This window comes from Podarcis tiliguerta (assembly GCF_965153285.1).
Source record: "Podarcis tiliguerta genome assembly, chromosome: 3".
Taxonomy (NCBI): Eukaryota; Metazoa; Chordata; class Lepidosauria; order Squamata; family Lacertidae; genus Podarcis; species Podarcis tiliguerta.
This window is the reverse complement of record NC_139536.1, coordinates 60,597,780-60,623,989: the sequence shown is the minus strand read 5'-3', so window position 1 is coordinate 60,623,989 and position 26,210 is coordinate 60,597,780. Positions and strand designations below refer to the sequence as shown.

At 40.3% G+C, this 26,210-nt stretch overlaps 1 protein-coding gene and 1 long non-coding RNA gene across 7 annotated transcripts in view; one reads left to right on the top strand and one right to left on the bottom strand.

Annotated features, from left to right (window-relative positions):
- Window positions 1-16,421, top strand: part of LOC310675071 — a 73,646-nt gene extending 57,225 nt beyond the window's left edge. Inside the window, exon 3 of the long non-coding RNA XR_014509918.1 lies at window positions 16,284-16,421. This is a non-coding gene — a long non-coding RNA (uncharacterized lncRNA). The remainder of the gene's footprint in view (window positions 1-16,283) is intronic.
- Window positions 1-26,210, bottom strand: part of AHI1 (Abelson helper integration site 1) — a 64,284-nt gene that overhangs the window by 28,500 nt on the left and 9,574 nt on the right. For 5 of the 6 annotated variants that reach the window (XR_014509827.1, XM_083434790.1, XM_083434791.1 and 2 more), the window contains exons 4-18: window positions 24,855-25,465; window positions 22,576-22,763; window positions 21,612-21,831; window positions 20,373-20,565; window positions 19,189-19,284; window positions 17,587-17,772; window positions 16,779-16,934; window positions 15,668-15,800; window positions 14,065-14,188; window positions 13,099-13,328; window positions 12,026-12,129; window positions 10,808-10,926; window positions 9,518-9,648; window positions 8,286-8,426; window positions 5,798-5,994 (exon numbers count right to left, since the gene is read on the bottom strand). Coding sequence is in view for 5 of the 6 variants with exons in the window: in XM_083434790.1 (XP_083290916.1) it covers window positions 5,798-5,994; window positions 8,286-8,426; window positions 9,518-9,648; window positions 10,808-10,926; window positions 12,026-12,129; window positions 13,099-13,328; window positions 14,065-14,188; window positions 15,668-15,800; window positions 16,779-16,934; window positions 17,587-17,772; window positions 19,189-19,284; window positions 20,373-20,565; window positions 21,612-21,831; window positions 22,576-22,763; window positions 24,855-25,465 (2,829 nt within the window). In the remaining variant the exon portion in view is untranslated. The remainder of the gene's footprint in view (window positions 1-5,797; window positions 5,995-8,285; window positions 8,427-9,517; window positions 9,649-10,807; window positions 10,927-12,025; window positions 12,130-13,098; window positions 13,329-14,064; window positions 14,189-15,667; window positions 15,801-16,778; window positions 16,935-17,586; window positions 17,773-19,188; window positions 19,285-20,372; window positions 20,566-21,611; window positions 21,832-22,575; window positions 22,764-24,854; window positions 25,466-26,210) is intronic. The other variant, XM_083434794.1, reaches the window with a different exon arrangement.

Genomic DNA, 26,210 nt, shown 5'->3' with positions numbered 1-26,210 from the left:
TAAACTGTGGAACTCCCTACCCACAGAGGGTGGGTCTGGCACCTTTATTATGCACATTCTTACCTTGGCTTTTGCATCTTGCTGGGTATGCTTTTAAAGGTAAAGCTAAAGGGACCCCTGACCATTAGGTCCAGTCATGGCCGACTCATCTCGCTTTATTGGCCGAGGGAGCCGGTCTACAGCTTCCGGGTCATGTGGCCAGCATGACTAAGCCGCTTCTGGTGAACCACAGCAGCGCACGGAAACGCCGTTTACCTTCCCGCCGGAGCGGTACCAACTTGCACTTTGGCGTGCTTTCGAACTGCTAGGTTGGCAGGAGCTGGGACCAAGCAATGGGAGCTCACCCCGTCATGGGGATTTGAACTGCCAACCTTCTGATCGGCAAGTCCTAGGCTCTGTGGTTTAACCCACAGCGTCACCCGCGTCCCCTATGCTTTTAGGGCCCACCTTATTTTTTATAGTTGTAAGCTGTTCTGCATTGTTTTTAATAATGTGTTTTAATGCTGTAACCCACCTTGGGGTGAAGGACAGGTAATAAATTAACATGAATAATGATGATTAATTGTTATTCAGAAAACTAATGTTTACAAGAAACAAATATACCAGTAATTCCTTACCCTCTTATATGTCTCTGCCTATGATTATCTGGTAGCAGCAGCAGTAATGTAAAATATGCCATAACAGTGGTGCAATTTGGACTCCATAAAGAACAGAGGACTACAGATAAAATTAAATAGGAAGCTCCCTTGTGCACACCCACGTGAAATGAATTAGTTCCATGAGAATTCTTTAGAGCCAATCATATTCCCAACATAAATTCTAAACATTGACTTAGCCAAACATTCTACTGCCTAAAGGGAAGAATCTTCTGTTCTCATGAATGGGGTATGCATGTTCCTGATTCTCTCTGCTCCTGAGTCAATGCTCAGGCTCTTCTCTCCTGAAAATGCACTCAAACTACTTTTCTATGGGAACAAGCAGGTTGCAGAAAAAGGAGGCGGAGATACATCTGCTCACAACACCCCTCTCCCCAAAGTGAGCAGCAGAAGTACCTGACACTTACCCAATACAACCTGTGGAGCCAAGCACTTATTAGAGCTGTTACTGAGCTATTATCAGTATGTGAGGCACATGAGCCAGATGGAAATATTTTACAGTATATTTTACGGTAAACAGGTTAAGGAGACACGTGCTTCTTGATGCTGCCTGGCTTTTACTTTCCCCCTCTCCTTCCTTTTAATCGGCCAGCATGTAAAAACATCTATGGGACAATCACAGTGAAGCAATCCACATTTCTGAAATGCAGGCTGTGGGAAGGGATTGCTAAACACCTTTTCAACAACAAGAAAAGGTTGGCTAAGATAGTTAACACCAATCAACTCATTTTTTCACAATGCACTGGGCTTGCTTCACCTATAAACCACAGTTTTATCACAGACAGTTTACTACAAAGTCTGAGTTGAGTAAAACTGCAAGTACAAAAATGTCAGGGATGGGTTTGTGTGTGTGTGCTTTTAAAGAGAAGGCCACATATTTTCTGCCAAGTTTAAACAATGCTGCTTTGCATTCTCTCTTTGTATTATGGCAGTTCTATGTAAATTATGCAAATATTCATTTTCCATGGGCCTAATTTTCATGTAAAAAAAGTGAATTGTACACAGAAATAAAGAGAATTGAAGCAAGTTCAAGACCGGACAAGTGAATAACTATTTCTCTGGCATTTCTTTGATAATTCAGTGCTGTGACCTTTTCAACTAATAGAATCAAAATTTTCATATATGCTTGCAAGTCAAATTAGGCTGGCAAAGTCAGCACTATGTCTTTTCTTTTTGTTTTTAAGATTCCTTTTTGAAGTTTTGTGCCTTTGGGACATGCTGTTCTTGAACAAACAGTAGTTCTTAAATCATGATTTCCTCAGACTAGGAAGCTGACAATAGTCAGCTATTAGAAAAACTGCGCTCTTTTGTTCAATACTGGAGCAGCCCCACATGCAAAACTACTCTAATACAAAAAATATAGTTTTGCAATATAATCTATGCAAACCTGAACTTTGATCCTACATATAAATATATTACTATTTATATGTCACTTATTGCTCACAGAATAACGACAAGGAAGGCAAAGCCAATTAGTATTAGAAAAGAATTTACTGGAAAAAAGATTTTCCTATATTGAAATTTTCCTAATGCATTTTGAGTATTTACAGTTCTCCTACGGGCAAATCATACATCATTTCTAGAAAAGTAAGCCATCATAGAAAAAGCTGCTGTCTAGCTACTGCCAAAACAAGTGAGGATTTACTTGCATGTGGAAGATATCCACCGGACTCTAAAATTAGAGTCTCGTTTCTCTGTGTAGTTTTCAGGCAGACGGCACCTCCCATACCCCTATCTAGTCTTACTTCTGTGCACAATGCAAGTTGCTTGTACTCTGAAACATCCTGCACAACTGGCTTTGAGCAAACTTCTCAAAAGCTGTAGAAAAGAATCAACTACACTGCAGCACCATACTGGTGCAATCAGAGTTGGAGCCAAATTTGCCATCAGCAAACAGTAAGGTTCCTCCCATTAATAGATGAGGCTGCGATCTCATAGATGTTCCTTCTGGATTGAGGGAGAAGGCATTTTCACTGATTCCCCTTCCCATGCTGTTCAGAAGGGTCCCTCAACTACCATGAACTTAGTAGCACTTGAATGAACTCTGGATCCAACCCAAAACTAGTTGCAAATGAGACATGCAATGGGCCTGGTTCATTCCATTCCTCTCCCTTCCTCTCCCTTCTGGTTTCCTTTCTGTCCATCCCCATTACTTGGTCAGCATTCTGTGGACGCTGAGCATGCAAAGTCTCTACTGGGCTGGTTTGAAGAAATGTTGAGGCTTCCTTAAGTCTGCTGATACCTTTCCTCTTGCGTGCGGATAGTGCTGTTTTGCCTATCCAAGTACCCAACTGCTTCAGATAACTGGGACTGCTCTGGCTATACACAAGTGAGACTGCTACAAAGCATTGCAATGTGGCGTATTCCTCTTTGGGCTCGCTCTCCAGGATACTCAGTTGCATTGCTACCCCCCCCCCCCCATTTTCTGCTTCTCCTCCAAGTCAGGCAGAGGGCCTTCTCAGTAGTGGCACCCTCCCTGTGGAACACCCTCCCTTCAGATGTCAATAAAGAACTATACAACTTTTAGGAGACATTTGAAGGCAGCCCTGTATCAGGAAACATTTAATGTTTGATGCTTTATTATGTTTTATATATTCTGTAAGCTGCCTAGAGTGGCCGGGGAAACCCGCTAGATGGACGGGGCATTAAATAATAATTAATAATAATTAATAATAATAATAATAAGCATGCTCAGTTCTCACCGGTGATTTTGGATCCCAGCCTGAACTTAGGCTCCCCACCACCACTGAAAGTGGTGTATTTTGGCAAAACGTGCCCTCCCCCAAATATTGATACCTCCAACCAGAGGCTCCAGGTTGCCCCCAAGATTGAGGGGGTCCAGAATGCACCTGCAATATTAAGTGAGCTAGGTAGCAGTGGAGCAGAGATGCTGGGGAATCAAACTAGCAAGTATCTGATCAATCTAAAATGGGCTGCTAGTATTTGAACACTGCTTGTGTGTGTGTGTGTGTGTGTGTGTGTGTGTGTGTCACATTTCCAAGCCTCCCTGATGTGCAAGTTCTTGCCTCATCCTTGTCAGTGAGTAACTACATACAGCCTATACATCAAAGCCCTGGGTTTGCTTTTTCTTTAATTTCAATAATGGAATCCATACTAGAAAACCTGGAAAATATTAAGAAGCATCAAGTAAATTGAATGAAAGCTTTTAAATTGAATTTTATCACTGCTAAGGGAAAGACAAAGAGAGAGAGAAATTCTTAAAAGGTAGTTTGTATGCTGAAATTAGTAAAAATTATATTGCCAAAAAAGAATGGGTACAAATGGAAGAGAGGAGGGAAAGCAAAAGTGGAGGTCATTTATTAAACTTATTGAGATGAATATAAAAAAACTGCAACTATGTCAAATGAAGGCAAATGTAAAATACTATGACTATTTTATACATACAAGGATACATCTACATTTGAATAAGCCACACCTTTTCTCAGTCTCAAAAGATAACACATAATTATACATACTTTTGGGAGGTACAATATAAACATTTGTCACTTATAAGACATGCCAAAAATTGTAATTATGTTTGCTTCAATCAAGATTCAGAGAGGTCTTTCATTTAGTTCTGAAGCATTTACGGCATTTGCTTCTGGCAGCTATAAAAGTGTACAATGTGTGTGTGCCTATTTTGCCTTAAGTAATAACAATATATTTACAGCTTTTTCATACTTAATTATATTGATCTCAGATGATAAATCCCTGAATTGTTGTGTCATGCATGTAAATCTTTCTACCACCTTGTAGCAACTTTTCTTGCACCTACTGGGATGCATAAGGCTATTGTGACCCACCACTTGGAAATGGGACAGAAATAGGAAGTGCTGGAGGTAAAATACTGAGACACAGCAAAGTGCATGCTATCTAGGAAATACGACACTTATCCCTACAGAGCAAGGTTATTGCTGCAAACCTGTCTGAAATGCAGCTAGAGAAGAGATAGTGTTACTGAACCCTGGCTGGTGCACCTTGTGACAAGATGCTTTCAAGATGTTATACATATATTTGTGGGCTGTTGTTTTTATTATTATAAAATATTGTTCCTTTTTAAACAACAACAATAATTTTAATCTGGGGAAACTGTCTTTCTTTTTGACTGGGTGGGTGTTTTATAATTGCTGGTTCATTAAGTGCTGAGAGCGTATTTTGGCCGTTATATTTTTGATTTTCTATCATGGGGTAGAACAATCCAAATGCGCTCTTCCACAATGAGGTGAGTGTTTTGCACCAAATGGAGGTGCTGGTCCACTCAGCTCCCCCAGCTAAGCTGGCCTTCTGTCAGCTGTGGCCCACTGGTGTTGTCCCTGCTGGCAAGGGCCAGCAGAAAGCCATGAAATGAGGCATTTCACAGAGTAGGAGGGGCAAAGTTTGCTGGATCCTGACCAATCTCGCTGCTGTCATATAACAGCATTGGGCCCAGTTGTCTTCCCCCTACTTTCTGCTGCAAGTGGCCAGGCTATGGATATGGCGGTGGTTCCTTCTGGCAAAGTTGCCTGCAGAGAATTCTGCTCAGAAAGGCAGCCTATAAATATCTTAAATATGATAAAATGAATAATAAATAGTATGATGAGAGGTGTGCTGAAAAGCAGCAAACTTTAGTTAAGCTTCATTTCCCAATACTTAATGTTCTAACAGTATTGGATAGTGGTTAATTCGGTCCATTTAAAAGTTACATTAAAGCAGAAGAGCATGGTGCTGGGGGTATATCTGAGGTTACTCATTCCATTTTTAAAGGTAGCTGTAGAGAGATAAGAAGACAGTGACTCAAGATGCTAGGGCCTGTATCATGAGAATGGCCGTGTTTCTTTGGCATATGCAAACCAGTGGACCAGCACTAGTGGACCAGTATAGCTGAGCCTACCTGATATGTATATTTTGGATAAGCACAACAGAAATGAAGACAGAGGAGACATTATTTTTGTCGGATACACTCAAGCTCTGTTGGATATAATGCAACAGAGCACATGAAGTAGGACATCCTCAAATAGGAGAAAGATTCCTTGCAAGCAGAAGCCCTCCCCAAGATGCAAAGAGATTGAGGTACTGAAGCAGCCAACCTAAATCCCTCCCCTCCCACCTTACCCACTACAGATGAACAGTTAATGGGAAATAATAAAGAAATGTAACCATACCATAACAGAATCCAGTTTTTGTTTCACTTTCTGCATCCTCAGAGACATTCTTGCAGCACTGGCAAACTGGTCAGCAGGAGACACTGAGTCTTTTTGTCCAGAAATATCAGCAGAATTGCTAAAAATCTGTGGACCTCTAGATGTGGATAGATTCAATCCTCTAAAATCTTTTACTAATTCAGCTTCTTGCTGGGCAACTGCAGATGAAAAACATTGGAACAGCACTAAGTTAATCTTTTCATAAAAGATTGTTAAACTTCATACAGTAGTACCTCGGGTTCCACTTAATTCGTTCTGAAGGTCCATTCTTAACCTGAAACTGTTCTTAACCTGAAGCACCACTTTAGCTAACGGGGCCTCCTGCTGCTGGTGCGCTGCCACTGCGCGATTTCTGTTCTCATCCTGAAGCAAAGTTCTTAATCCAAGGTACTATTTCTGGGTTAGCAGAGTCTGTAACCTGAAGCATCTGTAACCTGAAGCATCTGTAACCTGAGGTACCACTGTATACTGTTGGATCAGAGAAGCCACAAAAAAACCTGACTAGTCTAAAAATCTGTACAGTGGTACCTCAGGTTGCAGATGCTTCAGGTTACAGACTCCGCTAACCCAGAAATAGTACCTCGAGTTAAGAACTTTGCTTCAGGATGAGAACAGAAATCATGTGGCGGCGGCGGCGGCACAGCAGCGGGAGGCCCCATTAGCTAAAATGGTACCTCAGGTTAAGAACAGTTTCAGGTTAAGAACAGACCTCCAGAACGAATTAAGTTCTTAACCTGAGGTACCACTGTAGTCATAATTAATTCCCTATGCCTGGATGGTATGTATACCACAGATCAAGAAAGATACTATCAGGTTTGAGAGGATACTAACTGGCTGGTCCCTAGAAGCTTTTTTATCTTTTGGGAAGGCACCCTGGCAATCCAAAGAAACACACCAAAGCGGGCCTCCTGGAGGGGAAAGAGTTGACCTCAGCCTCACAGTAGTGGTGGCAAATAAAGGTAAGGTGGCAGGCGGGCAGAGGATGGCAGGCTGAGTTGGCCTGGCTGGGCTGTGGGGTCACACACACTCAATGCCCCCCCCCCCCAATGTTGGGCACAACTTGGCACCTCTGTCCAGAACATTTGGACGTCAGCAAGGCCAACATAGACTGGATACTTTATATGACTTCACTGAACTGCCTCAAGGCTGAAAGCAGAAAGACAGCATATAAATACTTGAAACAAACTTGCTCTACTATATGTGATTTGAGAGGGGAGACAACTGAAAATCTTGCCAGTAAAGAGTTTAGAAGCACTACAGAGAAAACCATTTATCTCTGAATAACGAAAGGCCCAAAGCCATTTGTTCTCTTGTTCACTGCCTTTACAATCTTTTTAAAAAATGAAAATCATTGTGAAAAAGGTCTTATAAAATAGCTGAGGTAGAGGGCTTCTTTCCTGCATTGCAAAAGATGCTCCATAAGAGCATGTCCACATCAGAAATTCGTCCCCCTTCCACTGCAAACAATTGAGCTGTAGCAGGAGCATAAAAAAACACAAACAAAAAAGCTTTTCTCTTCATGCAGGGATGTCGCTCAGGGGACACTGAGACTGCTACCCCATCCTGGCACCCTGAAATGCCTATCTCTGTAATATACCTAAGAGTGAGGTTATCTTGTAGTACAGGTTTCAGTAGAGAAGCTCGACATTCTTGGCGATGCAGACATGCCCTTGCCTAGCAATCTGGGCTGGTAAACTCCTGCCCTCAAAATACATTTTTGGCGTTTTCATTCCAATAATCTCTCTTTACCACTAGGGGATGCTGGGGAAGGCAGGTCTAACAATAACCTCCTTTATCCTTTCTCTGGCTGTCACCATCGCTAAAAGCTAGCTTTGATATTTTACTGGCATTACATTTATTTGGGCTATCCTCAAGATTTTTGAAAACCTGTTTCTGAAACAACTGGCAAGGCAATGCACTCCAAAAGCATAAATGCAGCCATAGTCTTGGCAAATAACATTTAAGCACAACAAGAGTAAATTTCTTTGGCAAGCACAAGAGCTTTGTGCCAGTATCTTAGGCTTTAACTATGTCCAAGCTATACATTATGCTAAATGTGTAGTGTGCAGCTATGCCCATGTTTTTTATTTAATTAGAAGCATAGGAATGGGGATTTTCGTCAGGACTCAAAGGGTGCAGCAGAGAACATCTAGCCCTAACACAGCTGCCTTCTGGGTGAAAAATCTCCCGCTCACATGCAGCGAAGAAGCTTGGCAAGAGGGAATTTCCATATGCATTGCAGTCCTGATCACAATCTCTTTCCCCACACCCCGATATTACAGAAAGAAATATCCCCACTTTGGAACTGGGGAGGGGAGCAGAGATCCCTGCAAGGCTGCTGAAATGATAGCTGCCCACCACTTTGGCTTCAAAGTTGGGAGAATGGCCTGTCACAGTCACTGCAGATTAGGAAATGCTAGATAGACCTATATGATCACACACAAATTACCTTTGTAATCATAAATGTACACGAGTATAGGCTGGTTTTGACCAAAGGCACAAAATGACACCATATGCTCATGTGGATGGAAGGCAACATCACGAACTGGAGATGTGAAGGAAAGATCAGAGTACATGGCTACCTGATCACCTACAAAAAGAAAGTTAAAATTAAAAAGAAACGGTTAGACAGAGCTTTATTCAAATGGCCATGCATTTCTTCATTAGTAGAGCTAGTTTGACTTTAATGAGTGCAATGACCAAAGAATGATCTCATACTTGACATCTGAGAATTATCCTGCTCATAAAATGTTTAGCTTCTCCTCTTTTCCTTTTGTACAGGTACAAAATACTTATCTGCTGCTCTATTTTGTTGCTATGGTGTTTTTTATGCTGTGTCTACATTAATGAAAAACTTTATTTGTTGGTGTGTGTGTCAACTATATCAGTAAAGGTATTGAGGAAAGGCCATAGCGGTATATAAACGACCATCAGTTAGAAAAATAATCAAAGTGGGAAAGATAAGAAAACCTGAAACTAGCGCTGTGCACTAACTACAAAATTCAGTTTGGAACCCAATTCATTCTTTCAGAAAATAGCACACCTCATTCTGAGGTGCTTCATGCTGTGCCAGATGTGGCTTAGAGTCTGTCTGAATCAGCACTATTTCTACCCCAAGACCATTCACTATTGAACATCTGGAGGGTTGAGTGACCCCCACCTCCCAAACAGATCTGAAGGGCAGACGAGTGGAGAAGTTTCATGCACAGACAGAAGTCCTTGCCCAAACAAGATGAAATTGTTGGATACAAGCTATAGTGATTATTCACACCCAACCAAACCTTGGATTTGAGGGCTATGTATGGCTTGAGCTGACCACAGTTTGCCCAGTTCAGACAAAGCAGTAAACTATGGATCACCAAGAACCAGAACATAGGTGAAGAAACTGTGGCACACAGTGGATAGGGAAAGAGAGCAGCAATTGCTAAAGCCTTTTGTATGTGAACTAACTCAGATACTCCCTCTCTCACACAAACAAACACCTCTCCCAAATTAAGTAGAAAGGGGCAAAAAGTTATTTAAATCAGCATACAGGAAGCAATGGATAGAAGGCAAACAGATCTGCATTTTTGATTCTATGCCAAAGTTATTTGAAAAGCCTCATTTAAAATATGTTAACCTGTAAATGAAAAATATATATATAGTTCTTTTCTAACAGCTTAAAACAATGAACTTCCATACCTGTTTCTGGATTCCAGACATAGGCTATACCATCTTCACTTCCAGAAAAAAGGAATGTTCCACATGGTGTTAACGTACTGCGGATTTTTTCTCGATAGTTTGTTGCACCAATATATTTCTTTGTGGCAAGGCTAGAAAAAAATTCAAAAAGATGTTATAAAAGCTGAATTTCACTTTACTGTGAGTTTTTGCTCCAGGATATGCTAGGCAAACATCCTCAGACCACAGAATGACCCTCCCTCAGAGTCATTTGATAGAGGCAGAGTCCATCTAGATGCATCAGCCAAAGGAATAGGAGGCTCTCAGTACCAAGACTTTTGATCATCATAATTCCAATTAATCCCTTGAAATTTAACTGATATACAGTCAAACAGAAATAAGGTATAGCTCTCAGTTAGTAGAAACAGCAACATGCCAGAATTCAAACTGTCTCATTTGAAGCCAAAACTGAAGGTAAAAAAAATGCTACATCCTGAAATGAATCTTCATCCTAAATTGAATTCTGTTTCCAACGGAAGTGGCACAAGGGCTTTCTTGTGCATCCATGAGGTCCAAGAGTAGTACCTCTACTGGTAGGGTCACTCCTACCCACCATCTTCCCCCATAGCTGAGTTTAGGTCTTTATTTTGAGGTAAAGGTTTCTCAACTCTTGCACTGCTATAAGGACAGAATGATGAATGAGATAGGCATTATGTCTGATAAGGCAGGAATCTTACATTGGTTGTAATTCTGCACCTATCTTCCTCTAACATGAATACCAAATCCCTCTGTTAATCTACAATAACTCTCAGGTGCTGGATTATCTGTGAGGGTACAACAGAACATTTTCAAGGCATTCATAAGGCCTTGTGCAAGCATGCAGAACTTCTTGAGGAATCAGTGAAGGTATCTTACTTTTAGAAGGTTCTAGAGGATTTTCTTTTAGTAATACTTTCCTACTTCCAATCTTCCACCTACTAACTAAAACGCACAAAGGAAAGACTGCTAATGATTGAAAATTGAAAATACTTGGGCTCAGGCCCCACATAGGAGTAGGATCCAGGGAAAACCCTACCTACCCCACTAACAATGCATAATTAATTCAGGAGCCCTTTTCTCCCTTTTAGATTCATACTGCTTTGTGGCCCCCAGAAGGAAGAACTTTTTGGAGGTCTAAGGTCCTCCTACTATCCCTGGAAATAATAGAGCAATTTAGGTTATTTTTAAGTGTGTGGAAAGAAAAGATAACAGATTATACCCAAATATCATTTTAACGCTTTAAAACAAAGTAAGTCACTTTTAGATACTTACATTCGGAGATCCATAATTCTCACAGTACTGTCTTTAGTATGGATCAATAAACGCCTTCCATTTGGATGTACCTCTAAATGATTGATCGTGGTCCCTTTAAAATCATCATCATTTATCTCCTACAAAAAACACCACCGACAGAGCTAGTAAAAACATGGATGCAATACAGTACACTCATAAGCAGAAGCCCCCTCCCAGATCAAAGCAAAGGCCTATCTAGTCTAGCAACCCATTGTGTAGATCAGATACCTCTGCAAAGTCCATTTCCCATGGCTGATTCTGAGCAAAGGCTATTCAGAGGCATAGTGCCTATGCTCCTATAGTAACTATAGAGCTATCATTGCTAGCAACCTTATCATCCATGAGTATGTCTAATCCCCCCTGAAAGTCATTTAAATTGGCAGCCAACACTACTTCTTATGGAGAAGAATCTCAACACAAAAGAGCCTTGTTGGACTAGGACTCATATAGTCCAGAATTATGTTTTTAAAGTACCCAACCAGATGACAATAGGAAGCACACAAGCAGTACCTGAGCTCAACATACTGTCCCCACTTTTGATTCCCAGCAGCTGGTATTTAGAGGCATACCTCTGAATGTGGAGGTGGAACATAGCCAACATGACTAGTAGCCACTAATAGTCCTATCCCCCATAAATTGGTCTAATTCTCCTTTAAAGTCATCCAAGTTGATTACCATAACTGCATCCTGTGCCAGCAAATTCCATAGTTTAACTATGAATCTTTCAAAATGAATCTTTCAAAATGCAGTTTCAGCGGATGGCCCTGGGTTCTAGAATTATACCAGAGGGAGAAAAACTCCATCCACTTTCTCTGCACCGTACATAATCTTACACACCTCTATCATATTCCTCCTTAATCGCCTTTCCTCTAAGCTAAAAGGCTCCAAATGATGTAACATTTTCTCATAGGGAAGTTGCTCTATTCTAAGTGACTACACCACTTTTATTTTCAAAATTTCAGTCCCTTTCTCAAGGGGGTTCAAGGAGGGGGCAAGGGCAGGGAATCCCACTGGCAGGACTGGTTTGATGAATCCTGTCTACGTACCACTTACCTACTGCTAACAGGAACAAAACTCTAAGCTTTCCTGTATATGGCTACAAACCTACTTGTTTCCAGCATCTTTCCATAAAATTGCATGTCTTAAATGCCTCAACCTGCACAGAAGTTATTTTATTACTTTAAAATATCTATATACCTTATCAATTCCCCAGTTTTGGATTGGCGATTGAGAATTGCCTTTTACCGAAGTATTCCAGATGATGATCAGGCCTGTGCTGTCTCCAGAAAACATATGAAATCCTAGAAAATAGTAATTTGTTTACTTAATGTCACACAGTATTCAGATAACGCAATTCAGAAATTATTTTCTAGTCAAATCTCTTTTCCCTTTTGCATCTCTTTCTTTTGCTCCAAATGCCTGTTTCCTGTTTCTTTTGTGACTCTTGTTTCACCCTGTCCCCCAGTTGTCTCCAGAGCTGAGTCTTTAGCACCCAGTTTTTCTCACCTTACATAGGTGTGAGAAAAGCTGTGGGAAAGCTGCAAACAAAGTTTACAAGTTTGCCATGGGGAAACACCAGTATGTTCAGGGAAACTTTCATGGTGCACACAATGGCCACATAAATTGTAGAGCAACTGCTAGTCTCGTGGTTTTAGGGCCCAATTACGTTTTTTAAAAAAATTTAAAATCAATATCCCACTTTTCACCACGTAGGCCTCAAAGTGGCTTACTGTAATAAATATACAGCAATTAAAATGTTAATGAAAGCTCAAAATTTTAAACCACGCCAATTTAAAATTACATGTGACATGGGAGATCACTGGCCAGATGCCACATATGATATGCAACCCTGAATGTGATCAATTTTTTCCCCATCCTAGTCATCTCACATTCTGTCTAATCACATGAATTTTCACAATCATTTGTTTATTTATTTCTATTTAATGAGCATTTGGCTCCCATTTGCATCAAACAATGCACATAATATGCTTTTCTCATGCTCTGCTTTGATTAAAGGGACCTTGTCTTTTTTTAAAAAAGGGCATGAATGGGAAGAAGATTCTGCAGGTGGCACAGGCCCTTCTGATCAGCCACACCCCTTTCCCCTCTCTACTTAGCCACGTTCTATTGTCAACAAGGCTGTCACAATCTCTCAGCCTCCATCTACAAAATGATAACAGTCACGCCACACCTGACAAGAGTTATTATAAAGATGAATGAGCTAAATTGTTGCATACAGCATTATCAGAGTGATATGATTCAAAACTTGCCTTCTGCATCAAAGCACAATGTATTGATAAAACTTTTGTGACCATCAAACTCTTGTAGAAGCTGCCCATAAATGTCCTTCACTTTTGCATTCCATACTCTAATCACAGAGTCGTAACATCCTGTCACTACGATATATTCAGCTACTGGATGGTACTTAGCAGTGTAGACAAAGGAAGGATGAGGGAAAACTCTCATGGCTGATGTAGCCTGGGCTTCAATTTTCCACATTCTAGAAGGAAACAATATTTAGGAAACTCTTAACTTAATGTCTTTTAGAAAATGCATATGTGATTTAATTACCAAGTCATATGCTAGCCAGATATCCAGAATGGATATCATTTCTTCACTGAATTATTACAAAAAATCCAAATTACATTCATTTGCTTTTTGTGCTGTCCTCTATCTTAAGAAGCAATTTGTGATTTGTTTTGTTTTAACTTTAAACGCCTTAAGTATTTCCCCCCATGCAAATGCCATTTTGAAATGCCAGTTTATCCAGTATAACCTAGCAGAGTGTCACTGCTGTAACTGGAGGTTTGCATTAAATAAAAATAAAATCCTCATCTCTTCTTTAGTGCAAGAGTGAAAGGGGAACAATAAAAAGTAAAAATTTATATTAAGTGGGGGTAAAGAGAACAGGATACAGTCAAAAAGATGTCTGTAGTGGAGGGTTTTGTTTTATTTTCTCCTCAAGAGATTGCCTTTGCCGAAAAGTGATCCTATGAGGATGATATTTATTAAATAACCACAACACCCTTACACATACTAAGGCCCTAAAGGTAGGGAGCAGTTGCAAAACACACACACACAAAAACCTTCCACTCTCCTTGCAGTGGAACTGTAGTGGTTCTGTCATGGAATTCTCGCACACCCTGTCTGTGAAAAAGAAGGGAAAGAGGCAGACATATAATATGTTAATTCACTTTATGTTACCATTGAAATAAGATGAACTCACTTATACTAACCTTGCCGTACCATCTGAGGATGCGGTAAGGAGATGCTGGTTATCTTTTGACCAGCAAAGATCATATACAATGTTCAGGTGTCCATAAAATTCCACCAAGTTTTGCCCAGAAGGAATCTCATATACTGATGAAAACACAAAAAGCTTTTTAAGGGGTTAGGAATAGGTAACATTAAGAAATCATGAACATCAAGGAAGCATCCAAACGGAAACTATTTGGTTTCAAAAAGTACTTCACACAAACATAAGCACACTGTCCTAGGATGTTGTAATAGTCACCAGATTAGATGGCTTTAAAAGGAAATTAAATGAATGCAGAGAGAATAAGCTACTGGCAGCTACTGGACATGATAGTTATATCTGGCCTCCACCAGCATCTGATTTTCAGAAGTGGCTGCCAGATGTATGTTAAGAGTCTAAATTTAAAATAAGCATGCAAGTATCTATTTCCATCTAGTGGCTGAATGAGAATTATGTATGCGTGGTAAACTTTTAAATAAAGTGTTTTCGCAAAATGGCATTATAAAGCACTCTAATTCAAGACTATTTCAGTGTCCTTTTCTCCTGCTACGTAACTGCTCATTGATAGGGAAGGTTGGTGAGAAACCACAAATACTGCAAAAGTCATTACTGGCTACACTATCATTTGCTGTAAGCCACATTCATTTTCTACACATATTTTTATCTGCAAACTTTCTTCTATGTCACTTCTTTTGCTTGTAGCAGTTTGCTGCTTTTTCCGAGCTGTGCTCCCTCACGTTCATCCTTCAAATACCTCAACACTTACTTCTTCTCAAAACCCTTCTGGAACCATCTCAGAGTACCTAATATCGATATGTTTCTCTCTCCCCCCTCCATATTTATATCCCATCTTTTGTTTGTTGCCCAGAGCTCCTTTGGCAGTATCAGCTAGATATAATCATAACCATCATTTCTTCAACCATGGAGCCCAAGGAGGCTTGACAAGTGGTTCAAACTTAACTGCTTGTTACATCAATTGTTATTGTTGTTGCATTTTTTATTATCATTATCATTAATTTGATTTCTTTCCCCACCCTTCACCCTAAGGTCCAGGGCAGGTTATTCTTTTTTATATATATAAAATGTTTATTTATTTAGTCATTTTAAAATACAACATTTAAACAATACAATATTAAAGAATTTTTTTAAAAAATTAAATACAGTTTAAAATAAATTACAGCCACAAGAACAGGATGGGTTGTAAAATATATCTCTCATGTGTCAAAGGCCAGGGTAAAGAGGTGTGTCTTCAGCATCTGACACAGCTACATAATGAAGGTGCCAAACGCATCAATGTGGGGAAGGAATTCCATAAGTTAGGGCCTGTCACAAAGAATGCCCTCTCCTAGGCTACCTCAGGACTGTGGAATTACCAAGAGAGCCCCCTCTGCCAGTCTTAAACTGAAAACCACCTCCCTCCGCTGTCCCACAAACCAATTTCTTCTGCCTGCGAGAGGATGCAGCAAAAGTAACACTTGTGTCTTAGGGCAATATTTTCAAAAACATGAAACTAGGAGACAAAAACACTTATTATTTTGAGGCTCTGTATTAAAAGTGAAACACACCGTAAGGCTGCGACTTACAAATAATAGGATAAGCATCTCTTCCTGCACAACCTGCTGCTAAGGTTCGTCCGTCTTCGGAAAAGCGAATGCAGAAACATCCCATATCTCCCGCTCGTAGGGAAAACAGATGCTTATTTGGTATACGGCAAACCTGCATTTCCAAAGCAAGCCGTTATTTCCACAGTTTTGTTTTCATCATCAACTAATTGTAACTATTTCCAGGAAGGTATCAGTGATAGACTGTTTACAGCAAACTTTTGATAAAAAAACGCGCTGTTAACATAGAAAAAATGGAACAGTGGCAGATGTGTGTTCACCGGCATGGAAGAATGGGGTGCTGATCTGGGCCCTGAGCCAGTTAGTTGCTTAACCCTGGCAGGATAGAGATGAAGTGGAGCAGCAAGACCCCTGTTCTGGTTTAGAGAACATTCTGTATTAGAGCCCCAGGACTGCTTTTCCGTCAAAATAAAAGTGGTCAATTTAAGTATGCTTCTTTTAAAAGCATGAATAAGGTAACAGGCCGTTTTGCCATCAGAGAACCTATGCTTAAATGTAGGATCTCCATGACTCTGTAAGGTAGATCTTGCAATCAGCATGGCAAATTCTGAAAGCACGCGTCGCTTTCTCTCTACAGTGAGGGAAGCAGGGGAAAGATATGCATGAGCTTGAGGAACAAGGTTTTTCTCCCATTCAACCAGCTAAGTAGAATTCTGGTATGTAATTGTTAGCTTGGTTGTTTTGCTTTTTAAAGATATATACCCATTCAATTAAAAGAAAAATAATATTGTGGACAAAAGTACTGCCTGAACAGGTCCAAATAAATCTGGGGGACACTGGTAATAGTGCTAACACACTAATTTTCATGCTTTTTACTAAGCTGTTTTCTTAATTTGACTGTCTAAACTTCACTGTTAAATTCTAACGCACGCCTCTACTGCAACACTGCAAAACCTTCAGAGTTGACATGGAAATTATTAGTGGTTGGGACTTTTCACATACACTGGGGCGGGGGGGGGGTGAAACCATTTGTTTTTGTGCTTGCATCTGAAAACAAGAAAGTAATGCTATACAATTCTAGATTGCACCCTAGAAACATAATCCCTATGTATAAAGGTATGAAAACTCTTGCCTGTCCAGGAAATCGTGACCACTTATGTCGTTCTTCTTTTTTCACATGTGGTCCAGAACTATTTGCTTTTTTAGATACTTCACTTTGCAGGTCCAAGAATGATGGAGAATGATACTCCTGCTGAACAGCCATCATAGACCGTAAAGAAGGATCTACCTACAAATAGATTAAAAGTGTAATAGGACAAATTTCTTTTGGCAGATGTAAACTATCAGGGTGATATCCAAGAAAGCCATACCCCAATTACGTAGACCCATTGAAAGGGACTTCTGTTACTTAAGTCAATTGCTTTCAGTGGGTCTACTCTAAATATGACTAATGCTACATATCAATCCAAAAGAACTGCAGAATGGATCATAATCTAAGATGGAAATGAATGAAGTCTGACCAATATTTCTGAAATCTAGAAAGAGTCATCTTAGAAATGGTACATTTAAAAATAAAATAAATGTAACACAGATATATTTTAGGTTCCTTGATAGATCTCTATTATTGCAAGTCTATTCACTTCAGCAGATTTTCACCAGACTGAATGAAAGAAGCAGCTGAAAATGCTTCATGGATCTCTCTCCCTTCCCTTTAAATACAAAATTCAGCACCTGGCTGGAAGAAAAGTAACCAAAGTTCCAGCGATGACTGGACAGGAGCAACCAGATGTGAAATGTTCAAGTATTTAAGGGAACATGCCAATTGTTTCTGTTCTACAGCTTGTTATAAAAGGCCAACAAAGAAACAACTTTTCTCAGATTCACGCCCACAGATATATCTCTGCTGAAGTTTAGTTGGTAGACATGGAACTTAAACTTACATGTTCTGGAAGTTTAATGCCCTTTATAGTTACATACAGTGTTGAGGGGTAATGGTTTCTGGGACATTTTGCCCACCAATCATAAATTTCCACAATATTTAGTTGCGATCTAGACCTTGGAGGAGGGCAATATAGTTGGAGACGTAGTTTTCCACCAACATTCAGAACTCCATTCGCACCCACAAGCTGAAAAGACAAAATTCTCAAAGTGAAAAAATGTGTGATTACTAGTTGTGGGTGACAATGATGTAGTTTTGACAAGCTAAATGCTAGTAGAACTTTGGAGAAGTCCATTTTTGATGTTCTGTTGCTGTAAGAGGTACATCATGCTATGATAAAAGGGCCTTCTCATTCCTGTTCATGGAATGATCTTCCCTCTGAAGGAGAGTTGACACCAACTTATTTACTTGAGATTTTGTGAAATATTAATCTAGTCAGCCTTATATGGAAGGAGGGAAGTGCTTTGCAGTTTGACAATTATTGTTGTTTTTAGTATTTTATCTGTTTCTTGTTGTTAGGGAAATGCAAACGGCTAGAGAGCCAATGACTTATAGAGAGCCGAAAGAGCTAATTAGCAATTTCTCATCTGAATCGGAAGAAGAGACAGGGAGGGGGGATTCAGAGCCCGGAACTAGCTATTAACTGAACAGAGGAAGTAAGAGGCGGGTCTTTCGACGATTGGCCTGCTGGGGGAGGAGGAGTAAGAAAAAGCCATTCAAGGCATCTTAGCGAGACAGGCACGGACATGCCTTTGAAGCTCTTGAACCCGTTTGAACTTTTGTAAATAAATCTTAAAGACAAAAACTGGCTGCGAGCCTGGAGTTTTATCTATGCTAGCTTTGGCAGCACACACCCCTCACACTTGTGGGTTCTTTTAATTGATAAACAATTAACATTATTGTTTTATTTGTAAATATATAAACTGCCCCGGGATTGGATATGATGCAGGCTGTAAATACAGAATAAACAAATTTTAAATAAAGAAAGACGAAACCCTGTTTGTGATGTGACAATTTAAAACCACAACATTATAGTTTGGCAACCGCAGATAGTGGGCACAGATTTCCTATGGGAGGATGTAGTACACACAGTTGGGTATCAGCAGATCATCTGATTATAACTTCATCTGTATGGATGAATTAACATTGAGAAGCCACTCAAACAGAATTAGGGCTCATTTTTGGCGCAGGGGTACAGGCCTTTGTGCATTTGCTGGTGAACATTGGTAACTGGTTTCTTTGTTTTCAGTCAGCTTATGCTATGACCATCTCTACCATAAGATGCAGCAGAGATGCACACAGAGATTTTCAAATTCAGTTCTGAAAGGATACCACAGTACACACAGGGGAAACATGGGGCTTTATGAAACGCAATAGTACTAAACTCCACCTTCATACAAAACACCTTCATGGGATTTTTTTGGGTACCTCATCTAAATTTTGTACATTTATTGAACAAATGTGCTTGCAGTTCATCTATTACCACAACCAAGATTGAAATATAGTTTCACCACTGAACACAGAAGTTTATGTTCACTTCTGCTTAGATTTTATTTGGAAACTTTAGGGGGAAAGTTCCCATTTAAAAAAATAAATAAAATACCTTTAGAAATGCCCAAGAGATTTTCCGAAAGCCACTTTCCTTAGCTTGTACATCAAAGTTGGTCTTTACATCATTCATGCTCAGAAAATCAAGTATCTGACCAAATTGGGAAAAAAGTTTTATTTAGTTAAAATCAATCAACAATTATGATAAGGAATATTTTTAGTTTAAGTTATTTTCTTTTGGCTCTGAATGTTATTTGCAGGGACAGAGTGGGGCCTATGAAAGAACCTCCATGCCACCCCCACACAGTGAGCTCTGCTTTTGTGTGTGTGTGTATGCGCAGAATGGGAGAATTCCAGAGTTCTCCTGCATTTGGCACATCTCAGCTCTCAAAACGTGGGAGCTCACTTAGAATAAACAAGCAGAAATGCCTCAAATATGGTGGATACGGGTTTTCTTAGCAGGAAAACATGTAGAGCTGGCATGTTCAGGAAGATTATTATTATTATTTTGCATTTGTTAGATTTACATACCCCCCCCCCTTCATCTGTAGATAGCAAAGTAGTTCACAGCATAAAAATACAAGCTAAAAAAGCACAAAATACATAATAAAAACAAGAACAAAAACTAAATGATTTAGGATATTCATTAAGGATCAATGAAAAACCTCAAATAATGCATTTTGCAGCTTCTTTGTTGCATACTTTGTCTCCTTCCCCAGCTCCCAGGCATCCCCTACAAAGCTGTTAGGAGGCCTAAGAAGAAATTTTGAGAGAACCATGCACCTGCTATTGTCAGCTGGCTTATGTACAGGAGCAATGACTTCTGCTTAGGAACACAGAAACTGCCTTAGCAGTTCAGTATTGTCTACACTGACTGGCAGCAGCTTTTCAGAGTTGGAGGCAGGGAGTCTTTCCCAACCGTATCTGGAGATACCAGGGATTGAATTGGGACCTGCTGCATGCAAAGTTGATGCTCTAGTACCGAGTCATGTCCCTGCACTTCTCCTCCCTGGCCGAAACAACAGAAATTGGCTCTACAGTATTGGAGGAACCCCCAAGAGAGATTTTGGGATGCATGGTGAAAGAGAAATTCTGTTGTGCGAGTGGGAGTCCTTACATGAATGGGCACAATCCATAATTCCTATGCCACCTACCTTTCAAATAATCTATGAATTAAAATATTAAAAGATACTTGCCAAAATTAAAGGTAACATGATGAAATGGAAATTCATTCTGTACCTCAAAAAACAGGATTATTCTTGGACTTTCTTCAGTATCTTGAAGGAAATAGTTAAAGCGTTCATTGAAAATGATTAGCTCCTCCCATTCTGGAAGTGTTGACTTAAACTGCTTAAAATCATACGGTTGAGTCATAATGGGAAGAATATGTCCCACTTTTTCTTGTTCATAAAAAGATGAAACAGATCGGCTGCTGTATAAAAACAATAAACTCTGTTCAGTCCAACTGTGCTAGACTTTTGCTTAAAAGGGAAGTATGGGGAATGTAACAGTCTAGCATTCATGCTACCAGGGTGTGTATGTGAAATGTTCAACAGCCATGTGTCAGATGGCTTTAAACTTATTCCAACTCAGACTATTCTAGGTACAATATCCACAGCCCTGTGAAGTGCAAGGACAGCTTGAATAACTTTGGCTCAAAGCAAATGTAGCACAACATTGACAAAAGGCACAGTTAAAGGAAATAATCCAAACGGTTGTAAATTCATGTCTATATTCTTCCCAAGAAATGTGCATTTTTCTGTGCTTTGTGCTTAACCATTTTAACCCATTCTTTTTGCTGGTTAAAACCTGACATTTACTTGACATGCTATGCTTGGAGTGTGCTTCCTATCACACTTAAGAGATTTTGCATATGAGAGGCATAGCTTAATCCTATGAATATTTATTTGAAAGTTAAGTTCCACTTAGTTTAAGGGGACTGCCAAGGAAATCTTGCATAGGATTGCAGCTTTAAATCTTATTCAAGTACAGAGTTGAGTAATGTTTTCTTTGCTGTCATCTTTCTGGCCTTTACATGTATTAGAAGCTACTCTGGGGTTTGATGCAACCCTTATTCCATGTTGGCCTCTCATTCAGTCCACCTTCTGGCATTATCTGATGAACACTCTACCCTGCCCTCTATAGATGGGCAACACTACCTAAACAGAATAGTCTCTTGAGGATGAACTTTGAAAAGTAACTGAATTTCAGGGTTTTTTTGGTAGCCTTTCATTTTGCCTGCAATTGACTGCATATATTTCCAGAGTGCTCAACCACAATTCAAGAGAATAAGCACATATATCTATGAAAACAAACTAAAATCCTGAACATGCAAGTTAAGCAGGGAAGATATTCCAGGGACATCAATACCCAACTGAGAAGTCTTTACAGTAAATCACATTTGGTGTGGGAAAATTGGAGAGATAAGTTAATTAATGGGAAGAAGAGAAAGGAAACTTTAAAAGTGAATTACATCACCTATTTTCTTTCTTGGCATATAGACCAGTTTTCTGATCAATCACGTGAACCTTAACCATAGGATGTGATACCATGAGATCAGTTTTAAGTCGATCGGTTCGATGGATGTAAACCCCTAAAACGAGGCTATCATCATAAACAGGTTTTGATTCCGGTGAAACACTTCCATCAGTCACATGTGATGTATTTTCATCAGCATTCGGGGTATTTTCTTCTAGTACTAGGAGCAGAAGGAAGATTGTCTCAAGTGAGAATTAAATATTATCAAAATTAAATTGAAAACACCTGTTGTAGTTACCAAGCCCCGCTAGTTCTACAACGCATTATGAAAAACCAGTTAGTATATTCGACAGCATGTTTCCTTATATCTAGGCATGTATTATTGGACAAAAACTGGCTAGGTGAATAGAAATTCAGGCTATTAGTATGTGCAACATTACTCTTTACGTGTGATCTATTAACATGAACAGCAGTTTAACACACACACACACACACAAAAAGCAGACGCAGCTAGAACTTTCTAATTACATATTCCAACATGTTCCAAGTGGTCAAACGAAGAGACCACTTCCAAAAATTGTTATTCATACATAGCAGGACCATTCTTGAGCAAATAAACGAGTCCTTATTTCAATATTTATTTGTTAATAAATGTGAGGTAAGGGCAACTCACTCATCCTCCATGCTCACAGTACAATTTTCACTCTAATTGGACTGCACAAGGCTTATAGTCAGCAGATAATCAGCCATGATGAGCACAAAGTAGTATTTTACATGCTACCCCTCAACCTAGGTTTGGAAAGCTCACTTGTGTAAAATCACAGTAGGTCACATGTGAAAAACTACAGACAACTTTTTTGCCACAAGGATGGTGCAGTCTAGGTCACTAAAAGCACACAATGCAGCCACATAAATGAGCTCTGTACTGCACATTTGTGGAGGTTCAAATTGTAGCCACACAAACCTTTTTTGGGTTTTCTTTTCGGTTTCTTTCCTTTAGATTTCTGTTTTTCAATATCCTCCTCCAGTTCCCGTTCCTTTGTTAGCACACCATCCTCTTTAGATTCTGATATGAGCGGTTTTTCCAATGATCTCTTTTTGCGGGTATTTTCTTCCTCTGGGTCATTCTGTAGTTCAGAGAGGGACATTGCACTGCAATGAAGTAAGTCTCGCTGTTAAACAAGGGAATGTATACATACACCCAGCCCTGCCCAAACCTGCCAAAATAATGACTGCTGTCTGCCAGAGAGATACAAGTAAGGAAAACTCCAACCATCAGCCAAGGTGGTTAGTTGAGGTCAGCCATGCGGGGGGGGGGGGGGGCGCCATGAGCCTTAATTATGCCTGACATGGGCCCCACAAAGCCATTTCACCAAAGTCATGGCCATCTGCCTCGCACCAGATGTCAGATCAAGTGTGAGGCAGGGAGAATGTGCTCCTGATTTTTCATTGGCAGAGAAGGCTTGCTTTCACCAATGATCAGATGACTGGTAGTGAGAACAGACCAGCTGGTATTGGCTGCACTACTGATTTCCCCATGGTGAGCTCTATAGCACAGTTGACACCATAGAAAGTAGAGCCTGATGTCAGCACCTATCCCTTTCTGCTGGGATTGGCTGCGGCACAGTGATTGCCACAGGGAACTCAAGCGGTGACTTGAAGCCCCACTTTCCCCATTGGGAACTTGGTAATTCCAGCAGAAGGCAGCTTGAAGTTGGCGCACCTATGAGCTCATGGGGAAGGGAGTGGGACGGCAACTTCAGGCTCGCTGGCATCACCGTCAACCAGCAGAAAGCAGACCCATCAGCTGACCAGCAGTAACTTAAAACCTGCTGGGATCAGCTTGGATTTTCCTTTGTAGCACGGCCCACTGACTGGATCCAGTTCCCCACCCCTGGCTTTGATGGAGGAAAAGGAGTCCATGTAAACTGAAGGCAGGGTCAACGTATTGCAAATGCATTGCTACCATCCCTAGACTTAGCTGCCCCCCTGAAGTGAGATCTAGAGATGAGCAAGGAAAGTGATACAAATGAATCATCTCTTCCCACCAAGCTGGGTTCATGCAAAGAGTAGTTCCAGAACAGAGGCTGTCAACAAGCGGAGAAGAGATGATGTGGTGGGAACCATTCACCCAGTCACCCAGGCAACAGACAACAGGGGCACAGCCCCACTCAACCTAGATGATAATATTTCTTTTGCCAAGCAACACAAAGGGGAAAGGGGACGCCCCTAGCTCAGAGGGAGAGCATCTTCTGTGCATGCAGAAGGATCCCAGTTCAGCCTCCAGCATCTCCAGGTTTGGTTGGCAGATATTTTTGTCAAAAAGCCAAGAGAGCCATTACCAGTCAGCAGGGACAATACGGAAATCCATGGATCAATAGCCTGATTTGGTATAAGGCAGTTTCCTATGATTCTATTCTCTCCTCTCTAAAGATAGGAAACAGATAGTGTGTGTCTAGGAGGAAGACAGGGACGTGGGTGGCGCTGTGGGTTAAAGCCTCAGTGCCTAGGGCTTTCCGATCAAAAGGTCGGCGGTTCGAATCCCCGCGGCGGGGTGCACTCCCGCTGCTCGGTCCCAGCGCCTGCCAACCTAGCAGTTCGAAAGCACCCCTGGGTGCAAGTAGATAAATAGGGACCGCTTACTAGCGGGAAGGTAAACGGCGTTTCCGTGTGCGGCTCTGGCTCGCCAGAGCAGCGATGTCACGCTGGCCACGTGACCCGGAAGTGTCTTCGGACAGCGCTGGCCCTTGGCCTCTTTGAGTGAGATGGGCGCACAACCCTAGAGTCTGTCAAGACTGGCCCGTACGGGCAGGGGTACCTTTACCTTTACCTAGGAGGAAGACCTTAAGAGAGAAAGGCAATGAAACCAATAAAGATTCTCCCCAAGTTTGGTCTGGTGCCTGGAAGCTGAGCTGGGAAATAGAAATAAAGCCAAGTGCGATTTTGCCCACCTTCCTCTACCTTGCACTCCTTCCTGAGTCCCGCCTTCACCTCCCACAGGAGCAACAACTCATGACTTCCCAGCAACTCAGAAAGTAACTTTGCGAGGAGGGAGAAGAACTGGTATACCATACATGCTTTTTCAGATAAGTTAACACCATGACATTTTCTCCTGTAAAATGGTATGTCCAGGTTGGGGAGGGGGGAAGAGCCATACAACTCTTTCCATTTCAACAACAGCAATGAAAATCAAACAGTTGTTAAAGATTTAAATCCACACCAATTTGCTTTTCGCCACTATACCTTGTTTGAGCTTCAGATACAACAGATACTTCTTTTTTCTTTTTCTTCTTTTTGCTCACTTCATTATTCAGTGCCATTTCCTGGCTTTGAACATTGGGGGTGAATTCAGACATCTGTTCTTTAAGTTTCTTTTTTATTTTCTTCTTAATTGCATTTGCTTCTTCCTCAGCCACTTGCTGCTCATAGGCTTGAATTAGCTGCTCTTCCTCATCTAAATCAGATCTCCCTCTCATTCCATTCAAGGCACTTTTTATGTGGCCGTCCCCCTTTTGATGAAATGCATCTGCCTCTAACACACTTTTTGTTTTTTTCTTTGAAAAAACATGAATCTGTTTTTCAAAACTGTCCAACTTAGTTTCACGTAGGTTTTCTTCCTCATTAAGTTGTTCGTGTAACACTGTCTTTTTCTTCTTCTTATTAGACGTTGTTTGCACGCTTTCCTCTCCACTAACAACATTATTATTTATTTTTTCTGCAACTGAGGCTTTGTGTCTGAGCTTGCTTTTTGTAATCCGTGGACTCCTTTCCTCTGGGTTATGAGTATCATTTATAATTACCTCATCATTTTCACTTTCTTGGGTAATGCCAAGATGATTTTTGAATGTTTCAAGCTACAATCAAGACAAAAACACTGAAAAGTCAGCCACCTCTTATATAATTATAAGCATATGTATTACAATACTAATATTTTGGTACATTATTAGTTTTATCGCATGCACTGAAGTTTTAGATGAGTCTTAATTGTTTTATGTAGCAACCAACAGATGGAATTCACATGAAAAGATTCTAGATTTGACCAAGCTTTTAATATATTCTTCAAAGCATATTTTAAGAAAAAATCCCTCAAATGTATTCCAGAGTATTTGGAAAATTGACCTACTAGTATGGTGTTATATGTTGTTAAAATAAACGTTACTGAGAGGAGGAGGGTGTATAGATCTAGTGTAACGGAAATAATATTTAACAAAATGTCCTCATGATAAAAATGTAAGAAATTATTGTAACCAAGATCTTTTAAAAATTCTGCCTAACAAACCATTTAAAGAGATATTTCCAAATTGTAATTTAGCCATTAAATTAGTATAATTGTATGTGTAGTAACTCACTGCTGTTTCCTGAACCAAATGTACAGAGTGTGGATGAGACACACAGAACTTAGATACCTGCATAAAGTAGTAGTATCCTTTGTTCCTCAATATAAGCATCAGTAAAACAACATATATTAAAATGATAATTAAAGTGCTTTTCTTTTCACATTCACAGAACCTCCTTCATGTATGGAAAAGGACGAATTAGTATAGTGAGCCACTTCCACTACCAACAGCGTAATAGTAAAAGAAACAGCCGTCATGAATC